This window comes from Sus scrofa, chromosome 5 (assembly GCF_054392235.1).
Source record: "Sus scrofa isolate SSC_HxYL_T2T_F1_AM1 chromosome 5, Sscrofa_HxYL_maternal_Yorkshire_Landrace_v2.0, whole genome shotgun sequence".
In the NCBI taxonomy this organism is placed as follows: Eukaryota; Metazoa; Chordata; class Mammalia; order Artiodactyla; family Suidae; genus Sus; species Sus scrofa.
Window position 1 is genome coordinate 56,859,920 of NC_139387.1, and position 19,951 is coordinate 56,879,870.

At 36.5% G+C, this 19,951-nt stretch overlaps 1 protein-coding gene across 26 annotated transcripts in view; it reads left to right on the top strand.

Moving 5' to 3' along the window:
- The window catches only part of SOX5 (SRY-box transcription factor 5), a 527,302-nt gene that overhangs the window by 406,436 nt on the left and 100,915 nt on the right, over window positions 1-19,951 (top strand). For all 26 annotated transcript variants that reach the window (XM_084956582.1, XM_084956577.1, XM_021092957.2 and 23 more), the window contains one exon: window positions 9,204-9,289. In XM_084956582.1, the coding sequence (XP_084812708.1) occupies window positions 9,204-9,289 (86 nt within the window). The remainder of the gene's footprint in view (window positions 1-9,203; window positions 9,290-19,951) is intronic.

The following is a 19,951-nucleotide window of genomic DNA, read 5'->3' on the forward strand; positions in this document are numbered from 1 at the left end:
TATGCTCTAAAAATAGTCAATGATGTTTTCTAAAATGTAAGACTTTCCTTACTAAATTTTAAGGACTGTAGTACTTACCATCTGTGAGATGGTGAACATTTTTTAAATTTGTAGAATGAGAGTAATAATCTACCATATAGAGTTGCTATGAAGATTAAATGAAATTTTATATACAGACCAGCAAATTTATTCATATCTATGTGTATTTATGAATATATATTTATGTATATAGATATGTAAAATATTTTAGCAGAGTAATAAAGGCCAACAAATATTAGGTACTCACATTTCAAATCAGTGGGAGAATAATGAGTAATTCAAAAATGATGTTGGAACAATTGGTGTTGACACTGGGCAAAAACGTATTTTTTTCCAAACCACATGTGAAAATAAAACGTAAGTCCAACTATGATTTTTTTCCTTTTTTCCCCCATATCTCTTTTCTCCCATCAAATTGGCCATCAAGTCTATCTCCCATTTGTGTTCCTTCCTGTCTTTCCCTTATGATTAGTTTAGGCCATTATCATTTCCCACTTGATTTACTGCAGTAGTTTTTAACATGTCTTTTTGTCTCCAGCCTCTCCCTCTTCCAATCGATTCTATCCCTTGCCACAAAATTGATCTATCTAAAACACAAATCAGACTATGTCACTTTGCTGTTTAAAACCTTTCAGCAACTTAACATTGCCTTCAGAGTAAAGCACGAGACTCTGTAAGATGTGTGTTCTACCTGCTTCTGTAGCTGCATTGCTTAACCTTCTCTTTCTGCATCAGATACACTGGGACTGTTAAAAGTATCCCAGGAAGTCCCTACTTCCAATAAGGGATAATGGTCATTGTTAGCCCTGTTCTGTGAATGGCAGGGGGCTCCTTCCAAGCAGAAGGAATCCACTGATTCATCTATTGGCCCAAGAAATGAAAGAAAGCAACTTCCTTAGAAAGTTCTGTCTGTAGGGCCCTTTTTAACTTCATTTTGTTTTAAACTCCCACACAACTACCTCCATGGGGAAGTTAGAGTGGTAAGAGCAGGGCGTGTTAAGTGTCCATCTGAGAAAATGATTAATAAGAGCACTAAGTGGTGGAGGCTTACTGTGCGACTCTCTAGCAGTTAGAAGACATGAAAAGTAGGTGGTAAAAGGGTCCAGAAAGATAATCTGATATAGTGAAGTGCCATTTTTAAAGAGACACTAACTAGTAACCTTCTTTGATGCTCTTTCTAGGTTAGGTACTTCTCTTCTGGAAGTTCCCAGAATATCCTTTACACTGTTCTCCTTTGCTCATTGTATCACTTGCTTGGTTTATATGTTTATTTCCCTCACTTTATTAGGAATGCTTCTGGGGCAAGGATTGTATATGTTTGTGGATGTATATACTTTGTAATTTTCATAATGCCCCCAAATTTTCTAGAACCTTTATATTAGTTCAGTGGATGAAAGGGTTTGTGAATTCACCCTGGGTAAGAACATACTTGCTTTTGACAATTTTTCTCAGTCTAAGTAACCTTGTTGAAAAATACTATTTTTCTTAATCTGTATATAGCCAAAAAGAAAAAAAAAAAAGCCTCTTCAATAGGTCACTGGAGATAATTATTATCTAAATATTCATTTCTTGAATACTAACATAAGTAACATGCCTTCTGAGGGGTTGCTGGATTAGTTAACATTAGCTATATCATTTGTATCAATAGATACTAAAAGCCAGATTGTATTCTGAAAACAATTGACTAACATGCCTCAGTATATTTTTCAACTTTTTGAAAAATTTTAGTTTTGAACTAGAATTTTCCATACTTGGCCTGAAATAAGAAGCAAATTAATTTTGGAAAGGCTTAAGGAAAAACTGTTCAAATGGTTAAAACCTAGGAAAGAGTAAAAGAAATTACTTTAACTAGTCGAAAGTCAATTTGAATAACTTACACATGGTTGAACTTTAAAAGTCAAAATTTTCCATTATCTAATTTTTACTAAGTAAGTATCTCATGAGGTATTTACAAAATAAACCTGTTGTAATATTTTTAGTGCAGTTTCTTGAGAGATGGCATAAATAGATGACAGTATTTACTTCAATAAAAGATCTTTTCCCCAGAAGTTTCTGAATATCTTTTTCTCCATTAAGAACTATTCTTGACCTTGATCTTATTTTGAAGTCTGATAGATTCTGTGTCCACTTGAGAACACCATCACATGCATATAATATATTTTGAATTTCCTTAATTAGGAATTAAATTGTTATATTGGCCATTTTCATATTTATTATATTAGTAATTGGGGAAAATTTCAGTCAAACTAATTCTGGATATTCTAGGCCTGAAAATTGGTAATAAAGTATTTATGCTTCAAGTTATGTTGGTTTGTGTGTTAGATGGAGATAGTTACATTAATATGGTGGCTTAGACGCAAACCTTTTGAAATTAGTTGACATCCTATTTTTGATGCTATGTTTATTTTGGGAACCATGTATGATTAAAGATACATAATAGCAATAATATTTTTTTTAATTCCTGCTGCCAGTCTTTTGTTTTCTCCAGTTCACTTAAACATCCACTATGTTGATATGAGGCTATACATGGCAGCCATATTATATTGGTTCACTAGGGCTGCCATAACAAAATACCACAAATTGGGTGGTTTAAACAACAGAAATTTACTTTCTCATAGTTCTGGAAGGTAGAAGTGCAAGATCAAGGTGTCAGCAGTGTGAATTTCAATCTGAGGCCTCTTTCCTTTACCTGTAGATGGTTGTCTTCTCCCTCTATCCTCCCATAGTTCTCCCTCCATCTGTGTTGTTTGTGTCCTAATATCATCTTCTTACAAGGACATCAGTCATATTGGGTTATAGCCCACTCATATGACCTTACTTTACCAAAACTACCTCTTAAAGGACATATCTCCAAATACAGTCTCATTCTGAGGTACTAGGGGTTAGGACTTCAGGAGCTCCCGTCATGGCTCAGTGGGTTATGAACCCGACTAGGTTCCATGAGGATGCAGGTTTGATCCCTGGCCTTGTTCAGTGGGTTAAGAATCCAGTGTTGCTGTGAATTGTGGTGTAGGTCGAGATGTGGCTCGGATCCCCCGTTGCTGTAGCTGTGGTGTAGGCTGGCCCTGCAGCTCCAATTTGACCTCTAGCCTGGGAACTTCCATATGCTGCAGATGTGGCCCTAAAAAGTAAAAATTAAAATTAAGAAAAAGGAAAAATAGAGGTTAGGACTAAAACATGTAAAATTTGGGGCGACACAATTCAGCTCATAACATATATATAAAATTATTTAGCTGTGTGTGTATGTGTATACATGTACACATAAATATATACATACATATATATACACATGTACAATATGGCATGCGAATAACATTGTAGTTATGCACATATATATGCATATCCAAAGGGAAGACAACTATACATATTTCATGACTATACATTCATGAAATGTAGGAAAGAAAAAAAGTAAGATTCTACTATGTACATGGAATAGTCTAGTTTTAACTAACGAGCTCTAAATATCCATATAATACTCAATTTGTCATTAGCAGTTAGATGCGAGCAATAGAAAAGTGCCCAAAACACCTTTGTGGGCATTTACCAATAATCCAAATTTATGAGGAAATTTGTATCCCTAGGTTAGAGTTCAGTGTCATCTTTAAGAACTTCTAGGAGTTCCTGTCATGGCTCAGTAGTTAATGAACCTGACTAGGATCCATTTGGATGTGAGTTCGATCTCTGGCCTCGCTCAGTGGGTTAGGGATCGTTGCAGATGTGGCTCGGATCCCCCTGTGGCTGTGGTGTAGGCCATCAGCTGTAGCTCTGATTCGACCCCTAGCCTGGGAACCTCTGTATACTGCAGGTGCAGTCCAAAAAAAAAGCAAAAAAAAAAAAAAAAAAAGAATTTCTTTAACTTAACCTCTTTAATTAAGCTTTTATTTATTTATTTATTTATTTAGTCTTTTGTCTTTTGGCTGCACCCATGGCATATGGAGGTTCCCAGGCTAGGGGTCGAATTGGAGCTGCAGCTACTAGCCTATGCCACAGCCACAGCAACGCCAGATCCTTAATCCACTAAGTAAGGCCAGGGGTGGAACCCACATCCTCATGGATATTACTTGGGTTCACTAACCACTGAGCCACAACAGGAACTCCTTTAATTAAGCTTTTTAAAATTTCCTTTCATATCCATCACTTTTTGTATCTAAACATCCTCCTCAAGTCTGAATTCCCTTTACTTTCTTCTATCACCGATGAGTTAAACCAGTTTTCTCTGCATTCCTTCAACATATCTCACTCATCTATGATGCATTTCACCCTCCCTAAAACATTCCCCCCCCAAACACACACATGCAAATTTCCAAGGCCAAGCTCACTCTTATTTTCGCTCTTATTCTTCAAATATTGAAGCCTGGAATTCATTCTTCCTTAACTTCTAGAGTATTCACTGATGGTCAATACTACTTAAATAAGTTCTTTAATTAGAAAAGATAGATACCTGGTAAATAGGGACCAAGTTTTGTGGAGTTTTTTTTTTGTTGTTGTTTTGTTTTGTTTTTTGTATTTGTCTCCCATAGCACCCACTGGAGTTCCAGTCACATGGTAGATGATTTAAGGGTTTATTAATTGATTTTCAACAGGAAAAGTAAATTATATAAAATGAATTATCACTGTGAAGAGCACCACAGCCTCTAAACTTCTAATTTTAACATTAGATCCATTAAGTAAGGAATATAAATGAATTATATAATCTTAAGCATTTAAATTGTCAAGTCTAATAGTCATACTGTAATATTCACTACTTCAGCTAGTTTGTATAAATACAAATTCAGCTTTTAAACACCTAAACTTCCCTTTACAAAATTAAGTATAGGAGTTCCCTTTGTAGATCAGTGGTAACAAACCTGGCTAGTATCCATGAGGATGCAGGTTTGACCCCTGGCCTCGCTCAGTGGGTTAAAGGATTCAGCATTGCCATGAGCTGTGGTGTAGATCGCAGATGCTCTTCGGATCTAGAGTTGCTGTGGCTGTGGTGTAGGCCAGCAGTTGCAGCTTCTATTCGACCCCTAGCCCAGGAACTTCCATATGCCGCAGGTTCGGCCCCCAAAGGACAAAAAAAAAAAAAGAAGTAGATATGGTGTTTTTTGAATTAAATATTAAAAATTCCTCATGATAAGTAAAGCTTTGTGAGGCAACATCAATTGTCCCCTCTCCTGTATCACCAGTTTTTTTCCTATTTACTAGATCTTTCTCATTAGCATATAAGCATCCTATAATTTTTATAAGTGTATACTAAAGTTTTCTTTATCACACATCCTCTAATAGATTCTGAAAAACACCTCACTGAAATTATCTGTTTCAGCACCTCTCAAATGCATGCAAATAATCAGGGAATCTTGTTAAAATTTAAATTCTAATTCAGATGGTATATGCTTGCTGCTTGACAAATTATCCTGAAGCTTAGTGGCTTAAAATAACAAACATTTATTTGGACAGAGCCATGCTCAGGCTCAGAATTTTTCACATCCCTGCAGTCAAGGTGTTGGCCTGGACCGTAGTCATCTCTAGGCTTGACTTGGGAAGGAATCGCTTCCAAGCTCCCCCCTTTGGTTGTTGGCAGGCCTCCTGCCCTTGCTTGCAGTTGGCCCAAAGACATCAGTCCTTTGCAACGTGAGTCTCTCCATAGGGCAGCTCACAACATAGCTGCTTGCTGGGGAAGGGGTTGGGGGGCAAGCAAGACAGAGCCAGAATCTTTTTGTAACCAAGTCTCAAAAGTGGTATCACATCACTTTTGCCTTATTCTGTTCATTAGAAGGCAGTTACTAGATCCAGTCCACAAGGGGAGGGAATTGCACAAGGCTCTAAATCCCAGGAAGTGAGAGTCGTTGGGGTTCCACCTTAGAACCTCCTGCCATGTTAGATTTCGTGTGGAGTCTGAAATTCTGCATGTCTGACAAATCTCCAGGTGATGCCAGTGCTGCTCCTGAGAACTTTGAAAAGCAAAATTCTATTCTTACTGCCTCCAATTCCTTTCCCTTTTATTTTTCATTTTGTAAAGTTTTATTGAAGTAGAGTTGATTTACAAAGTTATGATATTTTCTGCTATGCAGCAAAGTGATTCAGTTATACATGTACATACATCCCTTCCTTTTCTGATTCTTTTCCCGTATAGATGATCACAGGATATTGGGTAGAGTTCTCTGTGCTGTCTGGCAGGTACCCGTTGGCTAGTCATTGCATATACCGCAGTGTACACAGGCCAATTCCAAACCTCCAGTCCTTCCCACTACCAGCCCCCCCACCTGTCCCCTTTGATAATCTTAAATTTGTTTTCAAAGTCTGTGAGTCTTTCCATCATTCCATATTGACCACATTCACTCCAATTAGGTTTTATCACCCCCCACTCTACTGAAATGGCCCTTGTCGAAGTGACCAGTAACTTCTGCATCACTAAATCCAGCATTTGAAAAAAAAAAAAAAAAACAAAACTTTTCTTTCCTTCTGAGAATCTTTCTCTACCTGGCTTATAGAATACTAAATTCACATTTCTGCTCAATTTTCCCACTAGCTACCTATCTCCCTAACTATAAATGTTAGTGTATCCTGTAAACCTGTGGACCTCTTTTTTATCTCAAACAGCCTAAACAGTCTCAATAAAAGCTTTTAGCTTAAATTCCAGATCTATCTCGGCCACTCTCAAATTTATGTCTCCTCTGTGGATTTCTCCCCTAAAATCCTAACATGTTTACCTAGGTGCCTCAATGAACACCTCTACTTGGATACTGATAATAATTTCAAATTTAATCTGTCCAAAACAGAACCCTTTATTCCTTCCCCTTCACCCCACCTCCACCCCGACTAGGCCCAACCTGGCGATCTTGCTTCTCATCCATATTTGTAAATTCAACAAATAATTCCACTCTTCAATCAGCTACTCCAGTGAAAAAACCTGGGAGTCATCCTTGAGTCTTCTCTAACACTCATATGTAAACAATCATTAGTCTTGTCAGTTTTGCCCTTTAAATATCACTTGACTTTCTCCTCATCCTTCATTCCAACATTCTCCTCATCCTTCATTCCAACATCACCACCTGAATCTGGACTGTCATTTATGTATTATACCGAATTCTATATCTTTTTACTATGGATTACAACTTCCAACCTCTAGACCAAGTGGTTTTACTCAACCCATCTCTTTTCCATGGCCCATGGTTTGTCTCCTTCATTCTGTCAGGTCAAATTTAGATTCTTTATATTGTTTATAAAGCCATGCATCATCTAGCCCCTGATTCCCTCTCCAGCTCCATTTATTTCTCTTTCCTACTTGCAGTCTATAACTGAACAGTACAGGGCCTGAGCTATGATGTAACATTCAGTCCTAATGAAAATTGTTTGCCTTCCTGGAACACTCTTCCTTCCTTTCTTTTCCTGGCTAGCTTTCACTTTATTTATTTATTTATTTAGCCTTTTTAGGGCTGCACCCGTGGCATATGGGGGTTCCCAGGCTAGGGGTCAAATCGGAGCTGTTGCTGCTGGCCTACACCAGAGCCACAGCAATGCCAGATCCGAGCCGCGTCTGCGACCTACACCACAGCTCACAGCAACGCCAGATCCTTACCCCACTGAGCAAGGCCAGGGATCAAACCCAAAACGTCATGGTTCCTAGTCGGATTCGTTTCTGCAGCGCCATGACAGGAACTCCTAGCTTTCACTTTAAGTTTCACCTTAAACATAACTCATCCTAGAGGCTCTCCTTGACGTTTTAGACTAGGTTTGGGGCACCCACAGTGTAGTCCATAGCATTGTATCCTTCCCTATGTTAACAGTCACTGTATTTTACACTAGTCATTGAATTATCTTTGCCTTTTTCTCCCAGTAAGCTATAAAGTCAGATTAGCAGAAGTATTTTCAGGTGTTTTGAAGCTGGTGAAGGATTTGGCATTGTCACTGCAGCAGCCTGGGTTGCTGCCGTGGCATGGATTCGATCTCTGGCCCAGGAACTTCCGTGAGCCACAGGCGTGGCTAAAAATTATATGACCTGTGAAAATACTGCTTAAGACTCTTCCCAAAATCCCAAAGCTTAAGCTTCATTAAATTCCCATGAAAAACTCCTCTGGACAACGGAATTCTTTTAAAGATCTAGTTCTCGTTGACAGTTGCAGTGCTTACTATATAGCAGGTCCTTGAGAAATATTTTTGAATTAGTAGATTCACTGACTTATTTTCAGTTATATTTTCCACACACTTGACAGTCAACAAGTTTTTACAAATTAGAGTTCTAAAAGTGCTTTATATATTAGAAAATGTTCCTTTAGTTATTACGTTCCATTATTTGCTATGGTTAGATTTCAAATGACTAGTAATGTACTAATAATGTATTAGCATATCACTAGGCTCTGCAGAAAGTCTGTTGCACCCCTACTAAGTGGAAAAAATTCTTTACTTGCCTCAAAAACATACATCATAATCTTCTCTATTTGTATATATGTATATATTTTGTGCTTATGTCTCTAACTTTATAGATCATAAGTATTAAAACTTTAATTTTGAATTAGTAAAATTTTATTTTTTAGATATTCTCACAAACAGAACTCCCTTGGGGAAAAACCATCTATTTTCTGATTTCTTTATATTTTTATAAACACCCGTTCCTGGAATAATAAAGATATCAATATTTAATATTACTGTGAAAATGCATTAAGTGTTTTCTTTATGATGAATTTGTCCATAAGACATTATTTAAGAGATCACTTGAATCAAGGCAATAACACAGCAGTCAAAAGATAAGCTACTTGGCTGAAATCTTGAGAATTTAGTTTGTCAAAATGGATATAATAAACTAATAACATTTTAAATTTGTGGAGGAGGTGGTGTGCTAATATGAAGATTATCAGGTGTGTGTGTGTGTGTGTGTGTGTGCGTGTATGTGTGTTATGGAGTGCAGCCCTCTGATCAATGCCTGCTTTTTCCTCCCATTTTCCTAAATACATCATGAAAAAAGGATGAGGTTTCCGCCTTAATTGCTTGTGCCTTTTATTCACATTCCTCTCTCAGCCAGAATTGTGAAAAGAGTGTTAGTAAAAAGCTGCACAATAGAGCTTTTCATTAGGCCTCAGCAAGGCACACAAAAGAAGGCTTTTGGAAAGAGTGAATGCATGAGTTTAATTTGCAGGTGGAGAGTAGATAAAAGGTACTGACGCCTCTATTATTCTCTTACGTAGGTGACCCTTACCCTGTTCAGCTGATCCCAACTACCATGGCAGCTGCTGCCGCAGCAACACCAGGCTTAGGCCCACTCCAACTGCAGGTAAGTCAGGAAACAATACACAAGAGACAAAGGTTAAGTAAATATCGAAAACAGCCATTATCGTGTTAAAGCAAAATAAAACTGGCTAGTGATATTTGTCTTTCGCTTTTTTGTTTTTTGAATTTATGTGTACCTATTCTCAACCAAAGTTGATTCTTTTGGGGGCTTCTGTTAATTTTTAGCCCTGTTTTCTGAACTAAAGATAGTGTATTGGAATTTTTTTATCGCCTGGTATGATTTAACAAAACAAGCTGTAGTGTTGCTTTGATTGCTCCATGCCATAATTTCATCACAGAATGGTCCTCATCAAGAAAAAAAGAACAAAAATCTCCAAAAGATATTCAGATACTCATGGAGCAAGAGAGCTTAACAAAAATTACGTTTAAAATTGTTCAAGATGCACCCTGTATTTTTGAAGCACTCTGCAGATCTCTTCGTTCTCTTGCTAATGCCAGCTCAGTTGGATAAGCAGGGATAAGTAGACCAAATAAGCAGGTGCCTAAATAAGCACAACTTTGTAAGACATCCTAATTAAGACCTTGTTTAGCCCCACAGAAGACATATTCCCATGTATCCGTGAATGTCAGTGATAACTTTACCAGATGTCCCAGTGATTGTAGAAATTTTGTCTCTGGAGGTGGAAAGAATATTGATAAAGTTAAAGATATCTTTCAGTAACTATTTAGATCTTTTTTAAATTTTTTTGAAGTTCCTGAGCCAGAGGTTAAGCCACAGCCACTGTAGAAGCAACCTGGAGTAATGTTGTGAGCCACATGGGAAGTCCAACTATTTAGATCTTTGAATCAGCATCCTACTTCCCTAGTTTCTGTGGTTGTGGACTTCATAGTTACACAAATAAGGGGAATAACAGATCATCTAATAGTAGGATTAATCTCCCCTTGTGAGAAGTTTTGTATTTTCCTTTTCCTGAAAGACACAGTATGCTGGTAAAGCCAAGGATAAAGCATTTGTGCTTAATAAAATTAAGGTGTGTTCATGAAAGTGCCTTGTCAGGATAGATAACCTCAGTGTATAAGGACAATATAGTTTAAATTGGAGCATCAAGAGACAGATACATCTGGTTGGCCCAGAGAATTGTCAGAAGACCTGGCGAGTTTCACAGTTGAGTCTCACAGGAGGAACACAGGAGGAGCTGAGGCATACTGTGTTCTCCAGAGGTTAATAACAGTCATTCCTATTCTGCCTTTTCTCCAAAAAGCTACAGTGTGAGTGTCTATTTCTTTGAGCTGGAAATAACCTCGGGAAGTGTTGGAACCATGGGGACAATAAAAGTAACAACATTTGTTATCATTTGAAATCTCGGAAATAACTATAGTACAGAGAAGTGGTTGTACTAGGTAAAACTTAAAAGAGTAGTGAAATTAAAGGAAGAAGGGAGAATATCCAGCAATAGAATCTGAATGTAGAAAAATAAGAGTTTTAGAGATCTAGGCTGTCAGTTTTCAAAACAAACTGGACGTTCTCATTTCCTTTCACCACTGGATTAGTGAGAGGGAGCAAGGGCCAGTTGGAGGTATCCCCTAGGTTTCGTTGTAGGATTCTAGTAGAAAGTAACTTTGTTAGGCAGCATTCCGAACTTCTTTTCCTATGAAGATGGCACTGGAGTATTTGACCCAAATTACGTTTTATTTCTGCCCTTATCATATGACATCAGAGTCCCTTAAAATTTAAAGATAAAAAAAAAAGTTTATCAGAAAAAAAGATGCCAAACATATTTGCTTTTGCCTCAACTATAATTTCTTTTATAAGTGGGATAAAGACCTTTTTCTGTAAGTGGCATCATACCCATTAAAATATATGAGTTTTAGTGAGGATCTCAGTAAATCAACACTGTGATACCACCAGAAAATTAATAATCTTAAAACTCTCTCACAGTAAACCATTAGCTGCTATTAAAACACATACACATAATGCACACACACACACTTTTTGCTCATGATTAAAAAATAGTATTCAAATTTAAATACATATTCCAAACGCATGTCCTGGCAGAGGATCTGGCTTTTCTCTGAAGTGGATTTACTCTCACCTCGGCTAGGGTGCCTACACCAACCTACTCTTCTACTCATGTTCCTAGCACTATAGTCTCAGATCCCTGATCCCAACTTGAGCTTCCCCCAGAGCTCCAAAGGATACCTGTAATACTCTCCCTCTTCTTGCAATGAAATAGCATCCAAAATCTTTTCTTCTCCCCAGACCTTCCCAGAAGGGTCAAAGAAAAACCAACTACAACGTGCGGTCGGAGGTCTTTTTTTAACTCTTACCCAAGAGTCACCCCAACGTTGCGAACCTATTTCTGAGGTTTCATCTTAGTGGAGTCTAATGTTTGGGCCAGTTTCAGTTTTCTCCAAACTCTGCTTTTAATCATACTGATAAATCTTCATCTTCCATCCCTTAATAATGCCTGGAGTGGACTTCATCACTTTTGAGTCCCTTTCAGTTACTAAGTTTCTCTGTCAGTTTCTGAGATTTAGTCCTAGGTTCTTTTGCTAGGATCTCTGGTAAAGTTTTTATGCAAAGAGTATCTCATTCAATTCTTATTATAACAGTTTGTGTTGTGTATTATTAACTCCACTTGACAAAGAAAACTGAGTCATAGAGTCCAAAATCCATGATTTTAAATCAATTATACTTACTTTTCTAAGAGTAGGAGGTTTTATTTTAAACTTTGGAGACATTGCCCTCCTTAGGACATTTGCTGACTCAGTAACCTGCTAATAAAATTCTAACACTAATGCTGATTAATTGGCATTACTAAGATCTCTGTGTGCACTGCCACACTGAAGGAAGTTGTAGGATTCATGACAGCTAGCTATTTTAAACTCTGCATTTTCTATTTCCTATCTCTTTACACAGACATATGTTAATTCAAGCTTCTCTTTTTGAACATCTAGATCTAAAATGGGACACTATTAATCTATTTCTACTCATGGTTGACTTTGTTTACCTACTATTGTGTTTTCTTTTGAAGTAATCTTTTGTATGTAATTGTTCACACATGAATAATGTTATGTTAAATGAAACCAATAACCAGGGCCTTTATAAAGAAAGAATAATGAGGAGTACAGTTGTTTTAAAAGGCAAACAAAATGACGTTTTAAATGAAACCACTATTACTTAATTTTCAGTTCATGTTCCCAGATAAAATAATGAAATACTTACCATGTAATAAAAAATACCTCACATTTCAAAAGGTACCTTACTGTAAACTTTTTGGAGCAGTTAAAATAGTCTAAGCATTATCAAATATTTATTTTTTATTTTTGGTAGAGGACAAAGGAGAATGGCTTAATCCGGATTGTATATATAAAGCATACAAATAACCATGTTGTGCCAGGCACCATTTTATTTATTTCCTTTATAACAAAGTATGTCCCTGTCTCCTCTGAACTTTTTCCTGAGCTTCCAAGTCATTCTTGAGCTTCAGATCCTCAGAGCCAACTATCTGTTGACTGCCACCAGGACACAGAGGTGTTAACAGACACAATAAACCAACTACACAATGGCCCTCACCAATTCTCTTCCTTGCCCAAGATCTGCCCCTTCTCTGGTTTTAGCAAATGGATCTATTCCATCTATTGCTCAACCCTAGAAAATATGAGCGTTGTCTTTAGCTTCTCTTCTTCCTCTCTATATATTCATTCATTATCCATTCATTCCACCTACATCAGGAATCCATCCAAAAAAAAAAAAAAAAAAAAAAAACCTGTCCATTTCTTTCCATATTTACTGTCACTCTGTGGGTCAGACCACCCTCATTACTTGCATAATTTATGCCAGTAACCCCTGAATGGCTTTCTCTTGCCCCTTCAATGTACTCTTATGTTTGTCAGAATGATCCTTGGAATTTTAGAAAATCTGATCATGTCCTTCCTCTACACGAGTACCTTAAATTACACCTCAGTGTTTTCAAATTCGCTCTCCCCTCTGAGTCTTTAGCTGTGGTATTTTCTCTTTCAGGAACCCTATTACCCATCATTTTTACCAAGCCAACTCCTGCTTACCCCTTGAGGTTGCAAGTGAAAACCTGACTTTTTCAGGGAAGTCTTCATTGTCCCCAAGTTTGGATTAACATAGCTCATATGCATTCCAAGAACACACTCTATTCCCCTCTCATAGCACTTGTGGAGTATGTTTTAAATCCTACTCCCTGGTTTCTACCAGATGGCAAAATCTATGAAGTTAGTGACTCAGTGGTCATTTGCACTTAACCAAGTGCTTCATATATTTAATGGATGCAATAAATATCTATTAAATGAATCTTAATGTTACACTTAAAATAAATTATGTATCTATTTTCGTTTAAGTAGCTATTCTTCTTTATAACATTGGAATTAAGCTGAATATTAAATGATTAATTTCCTATATAAATTAATTTTCATCTTTATGAAAGCACTACATGCCTAGTACCGTGTTTGGCACTACAGTGTTTAAAAAATATGTTTATAATAGTTCTGCTCCGCACTGCCTTGTTCAGTGTGCTCCAATGACACTCAACTCTTTGCTGTCCCCTGACTTGCCAACACATGTTCCCACCTTAGAGTTTTGCATTACCTGTCCCTCTACCTGAAAGGCTCTTCTCCCTGCCCGGAAGAATTAATTAATTACTTGTGTCTAATTCTCTTACATCATTCAAGAGTTTGCTCTAAAGTCATCTCTCTGAGGTTCACTCTGACTAAGCCCTTGAAATCATAAAATAACCCTCCCAGAGATACCATACTTCCTGCTTCCCTAACTCTGCTTTTTTTTTCTATAGCACTAGTCACCTTCAAACATACTATATAATGTACATAATGTGTTTCTATTTATTGTCTGCCTGTTTCAAATAGTCTCTAAGCTCCATCAGACCAGGGACTATCATTTTGTTGTTATTGTTCAATAATGTATCTCACGTGCTGAGGAGAATGCCTAGCAAGTAGCTGGTTCTCATTACATATTTGTAAAATGAAGAAACTATCATGAGCTAATGGTCATAATCATTTTAATAAAGCAACAAAGCAGTGTATGATTAATTTCTGGAGTACATGAAATTAATTTAAAGGCTAGGGAACATTATATTGTTTCAACCCCAATTAGAAGATTCTTAGTATGTGGGAAATCTGTAGCTTATCCTCTTCCTTCCTCCTTTTATCTGCTTATAACCATGGGTTGCTGCATAAAGAATGTTTTAGTATTTACTACAGTTTATATATAGTTGTAATTTGCAAAAGAAAGTTCAAACATTTCAGCATAATTTATTCCTATGTTGTTTGTTAACATATGGACAGACATACATAATATGAACTGCTGGAGGTTCTTTTGACTCAGTGTGACTCACCTTGCCCATATAATGTTAAAGGAAATTATTTCTTAATAATGGAGGGATGTATTATCAAAATAGTAACTAGCCAATTAGCAGTCTCATTTACTGAGTTTGCTCCCTTCTCTTTTTCCTCCCCCTTCCTCTCTTTCTTTCCCATCCTCTTCAAACTTTTTTTTTTTTTTTCTTCCAAGAGCCAACAACCCTTTCAGTATTTGTTCTCCTGATATTGTCTCTTTTTAAAGGAGGGAGAGGAGCTTATATAGAAAATGAATCTAGCTTCATTTTAATATTAAGAAGTAAGTATAATTATTTAAGCAAAATAACTCACACTTTGAATCTTTTGGACATTTGTGACTAGATAAAATCAGCTAAGCAAATCATCTATTTCTAATTAATGAAGCCAAATGATGGCAACAGTCCATCTAACATTTATTTCTCACATTCATTGTCATTAATTTGCATTTTACTTAATGGGTATCGTGAAATTTTTAATAGTAAGAGTTGGACTGTAGTATATACTATTTCTATTTTTTTTAACCAGGCTTCTAAGATTGGAAATTAGAGGGAAATATTTATCCACTTATTTCTCACTTTATAAATACTGTATTTGTGTTGGCCAAAAGATGGTTGCCACCTGTTCTACCTATAGGAAGCCAAAAATGTCGACTCCAACCACTGATTAATAGTGATAAGCAAAGGGAAAAAAGATGGAAATTCTTCTTGTATGGTCATATTTTACTCAAATAAGCAAGTAGCATTCATTCAAGAATTTTTATTGAGTTAATTCACCTTTTACTGATTTTATTAGGATTATCTTTTAAAGGCATAATCATGTTTTTGGAATAAAGACTCACAATTACAGATTGTCATATGTGAAATCACATGGGGCTGCAGCTCCAGCAGCCAGTAACGTTAGTAACATGAATTCTCTGGGACAGAGAAAATGATAGGTGACATATTCACGGTAGAGAATACATCATACAAAATATCAACCAAAATCAGTCATTTTTCCTAGATAACAAAGATACATGGAAGTCATAGTGGAAATGGCTTCAGTTTCTATCCGATGGAGAATAATCTCAAGGTAGATATGGATGAAAAAATGAAGTTCACCCTTTTATCACCCTCCTGCCAGTCTCTGAAGGAGGTCAATAATTATGACAGGACACAGATAAATGCTTCACATTTCCCAGAACACTGTAAGTGACTGAGCATGGCTTTATGTGTCTGACCAAGAGGGATCCCCAGAAAATCAATAAGGAAGACATAACCATATGGAGAGGTCTAGATGTGAGACTTTTTACCTTCTGATTGAAGGAATTACTTACAAGGATGAATCCTTGTACAGGATTCATCTTTACCTATCTAGACACTCTACTGTTCAGTTTAACTTTTAGGTCACAGTCATTTCCATACGGGGTGAAAAATGATCAACTGCTCTTCATTTCAGTCGCAGCCCTGGTGTGTTGTTTGCTGTCGGACTTCTGTCTGCATGAGTGAGTTTTCTTGCAGGTTAAAAGAATGAATTCCCTCTTCCTCTCCCTTCGACCCTGAGCCTGCAGGGCAGACAGACAGAAGCACACATATGATTAATACAGCACAGCTGCAAGTGTGAGTCATTTGCATATGTATTAATAGAGGCAAAAAAAAAAACAACCCCAACAACAATTAAATTATATACAGAGGCATTCTGCATACTAAAGAACATATGCAAATAGGCCTGAAAAAGTGCAGCCAACATTTTCTCTGACTTTTCCAAGCCCATATGGGCTAGAGTCAGAACCCAGCAGTGTTCAAGAATCTCCTTTAAGGAAAAACCTGGTAGGAACTGCTTCCATAGTTATTACCACCCCTAGGGTTCCAGAGAGCTGGTTGACATTTGGACAATGGAGACAGTACAGGCAGTGTCTTATTCACGCTATTTCTGTATTTCCCTGTTTCCAGCAGCTTCATGGTGTCTCATTACGTGCCAACAGAAACATCAGTACACGTGTGCTTTTGCACAGCACCCCGTTTTTATTGTAGTGACCAATCGAATGGAAAACTTTAAAATTGTGTTTGAAGTTCTACCATTGCCTACACTAAAGTACTATAAACTATTTATCAGTGCCAGGTTTCCTGGTCACAAGTCCATGCCCATTCATCGGTGGTATTTCTGTGTTCCCTTAAAACATGGTGAAGTTACTCTAAAATGTTTCTAGGCTCATTACCTACATAAAAGGATTGCTAGGATGAAGGCCAACAGTAGATGCAAGGCTAGGAACAATATCAATTTATTGTAACTTTAAAAGTATTCAAGTTTTTTATTTTATCAAGAAAAACAGAACATCTCAATTCTCTAATCTTGGCTTTATATAAGAAGGGAGGGAGGCTAATATTATTCAGATTCACAGATTGTATTTATCTTAGAAATGTGTCCTTCAACCTAATTGTCAATTTAGTTTATATTACCAGTATCCTTTAATTTATTCAAGGAATATTTTATGAAGACAAATTCAACCTTAGGAGTAAAATTCTACATAAGTAAATGTTTTCACCTTAATTGAATCAATAAGAATCTTGAGCCTAAAGAACCCAAATAAAGACAGATGCTCCTTAAGAGGTTTGGGTACCAGAAAACTCTTGACTATTATCCATTATTTAATGGCTAAATCCCAAAGCAAGTAGCTGGAATATGTAAATTATATTACATGTAACTGGTAAACATAGGGCAGAAGTCTTTGTAGTGAATTAATTATATACAAAAAAACATAGTTCTCAGCAGGGGATAATTAGAGGGAAAATAGACTAAAACAAAAAAATCTTATAGTAAGGCATTATCTGTAGACTAATATTTTAAGAGCTCACTGTTACTTAGCAAGGGGCAGTACACATAATGGTTAAAGGTGTGGCACCTGCAGCCATCTGTGCCTTAAATCATGGTTCTACTATTTACTAGCTCTGTGATTTTGGGCAGGTTACCTAACCTCTCTCTACCTTAGTTTTCTAGTCTCTAAAATGTAAATATAAATGATATCTTATGGGATTAAATGAGATACTATACATAACATGTTTAGAGTAATAAAAGTATTAATTTCAATTTATAAGATACTATGTCCAAGGTAGTAATACATGCTTGGTATTATTAGTTTATTAATAAATGTTATTAGCTAGGGAGTTCCCATTGTGGCTCACTGAGTTAAGAACCTGACATAGTGTCAATGAGGATGCAGTTTCAATCCCTGGCCTGGCTCACTGGGTTAAGGATCCAGCATTGCCACAAGCTGTAGCATAGGTCACCAATGTGGCTCAGATCCAGCATTGCTGTGGCTGTGGTTTACATTGGCAGCTGTATCTCTGATTCGATCCCTAGTTTGAAACTTCCACCCAACCTGCTGTGTGGGTGTGGTTGTAAAAAGAAAAAAAGTTATTAACACTAATTTTTTATTGCTTGAAGGAAATCTTGCAAATTAGAACTTATCAGACTTTTCATATGTGGATTTGCTTTGCAAGGCAGCATCTAAAGCAACTTAGTAAAATTGAGGCATGTGGTCTTATTTATGAGAAAATAATTCCCCTTGCCCCCTGTGGTATAATTTTAAGGCCCATCACAAAAATTTATAGGAGTCAGTGAGTTTACTTATCAAAAAAAGTGGTGTATTTTTGTAGCGAAATATTACTCAGCCATAAAAAGAGTGAAATAATCCCATTCGCGCAACATAGATGGACCTAGAGATTAAGATGCTAAGTGAAGTAAGTCAGACAAAGACAGATAAATCATATGATATTGCTTATATGTGGAATCTAAAAAACATGGTATAAATGAACTTATGTATGAAACAGAAATAGACCCACAGTCATAGAAAATAAACTTATGGTTACCAATGGGGAAAGTGAGGAGGAACAAAATTAGGAGTTTGGGATCAACATATACACATTACTATATATAAAATAGAGAACCAACAAGGACCTACGGTATAGCACAGGGAACTATATTCAGTGTTTTGTAATAACCTATAAGGGGAAAGAATCTGAAAAAAAAATATATGTATGCATAATTGAATCACTTTGTCACACATCTGAAACTAACACAACATGATAAATGAACTAAAATTTTTTAAAAAAAGTCCAACAGTATCAGGGAAAAAAAATCTGAGTAGTTACTTGGAGATTAGTGTTCTATATTTTGCTATTCCTTACTCTTTATCTCAATATTTATATCTATAAAATAAAAATAATGCCTCTTGTAAAGTTCTGATTCTCTATGGGTGTAATGCAAATAAATTGTCTCTATGAGCTGCCAGCAACTATTCTAAATAAATAGCTTAGTTTATAAAATTTAAAGTAAGTTATTTACATAGATGCTTTTAATGTAATTATGCATTTTATATTTTTTTAATTTTGTTTTGTTTTGTTTTTGCCTTTTCTAGGGCCGCTCACGCAGCATATGGAGGTTCCCAGGCTAGGGGTTGAATCGGAGCTGTAGCCACCAGCCTATGCCAGGGCCCCAGCAACATGGGATCTGAGCCTCGTCTGCAGCTTACATCACAGCTCACGGCAATGCCGGATCCTTAACCCACTGAGCAAAGCCAGGGATCAAACCCTCAACCTCATAGTTTCTAGTTGGATTCGTTAACTACTGTGCCGCCATGATGGGAACTCCTATGCATTTTAAAATAAATAATATAAAAATGATTTTCTGGAATAACCCTTCAAAGCTTATTCTTTTTCTAAATATATTAGCAGAATATATACTAAGACACCTTATCTGTTATTCTACTTCTTTATTGTCTAGAGGTAAACTATTTCTCAGATAAATCTGAGAAAATTTGTAAACTTTGCATTACTTCCTTTAAAGAAATTTTTCCTCTTTTTTGAAACTTGAATGTGGAAGCAAATTATTTTATAAACTGCATAGTATCCTGGACATCTTATTTATTCAGCAAATATTTATTCTTTGTAAGCTCCTGAGCTAAGCATCATAAGGACTGTAAGATGAATTAATTGAGTCCTCAATGAATTATAGTGGAGTTTGAAATTTAAGAAAATGAATAGAGTGTGAAAGTGGGATCGAATTTGAGGAAAGTCATACAACCTCCTGTCCTAACAGGTGTATTTGAAGGAAAAGGAACCTTAGGGACTTTTAAAAGCAGTTGTGGCAAACTATTCACGGGAGTCAGAGTGGTTCCAGCCACCCTGTCACAGTACCATTCACTTTCATTTGTTTCATAGATTGAGTTCTACCAGCTGAGATTGTTTGAATAAAAGATTCTGCTGCTAAAACAAAATTTAAAAATCATTCTTCTATTCCAACTCCTGATTTCATTGATGAGGCAATTTAGTCTTTAAGTAGTGACCTG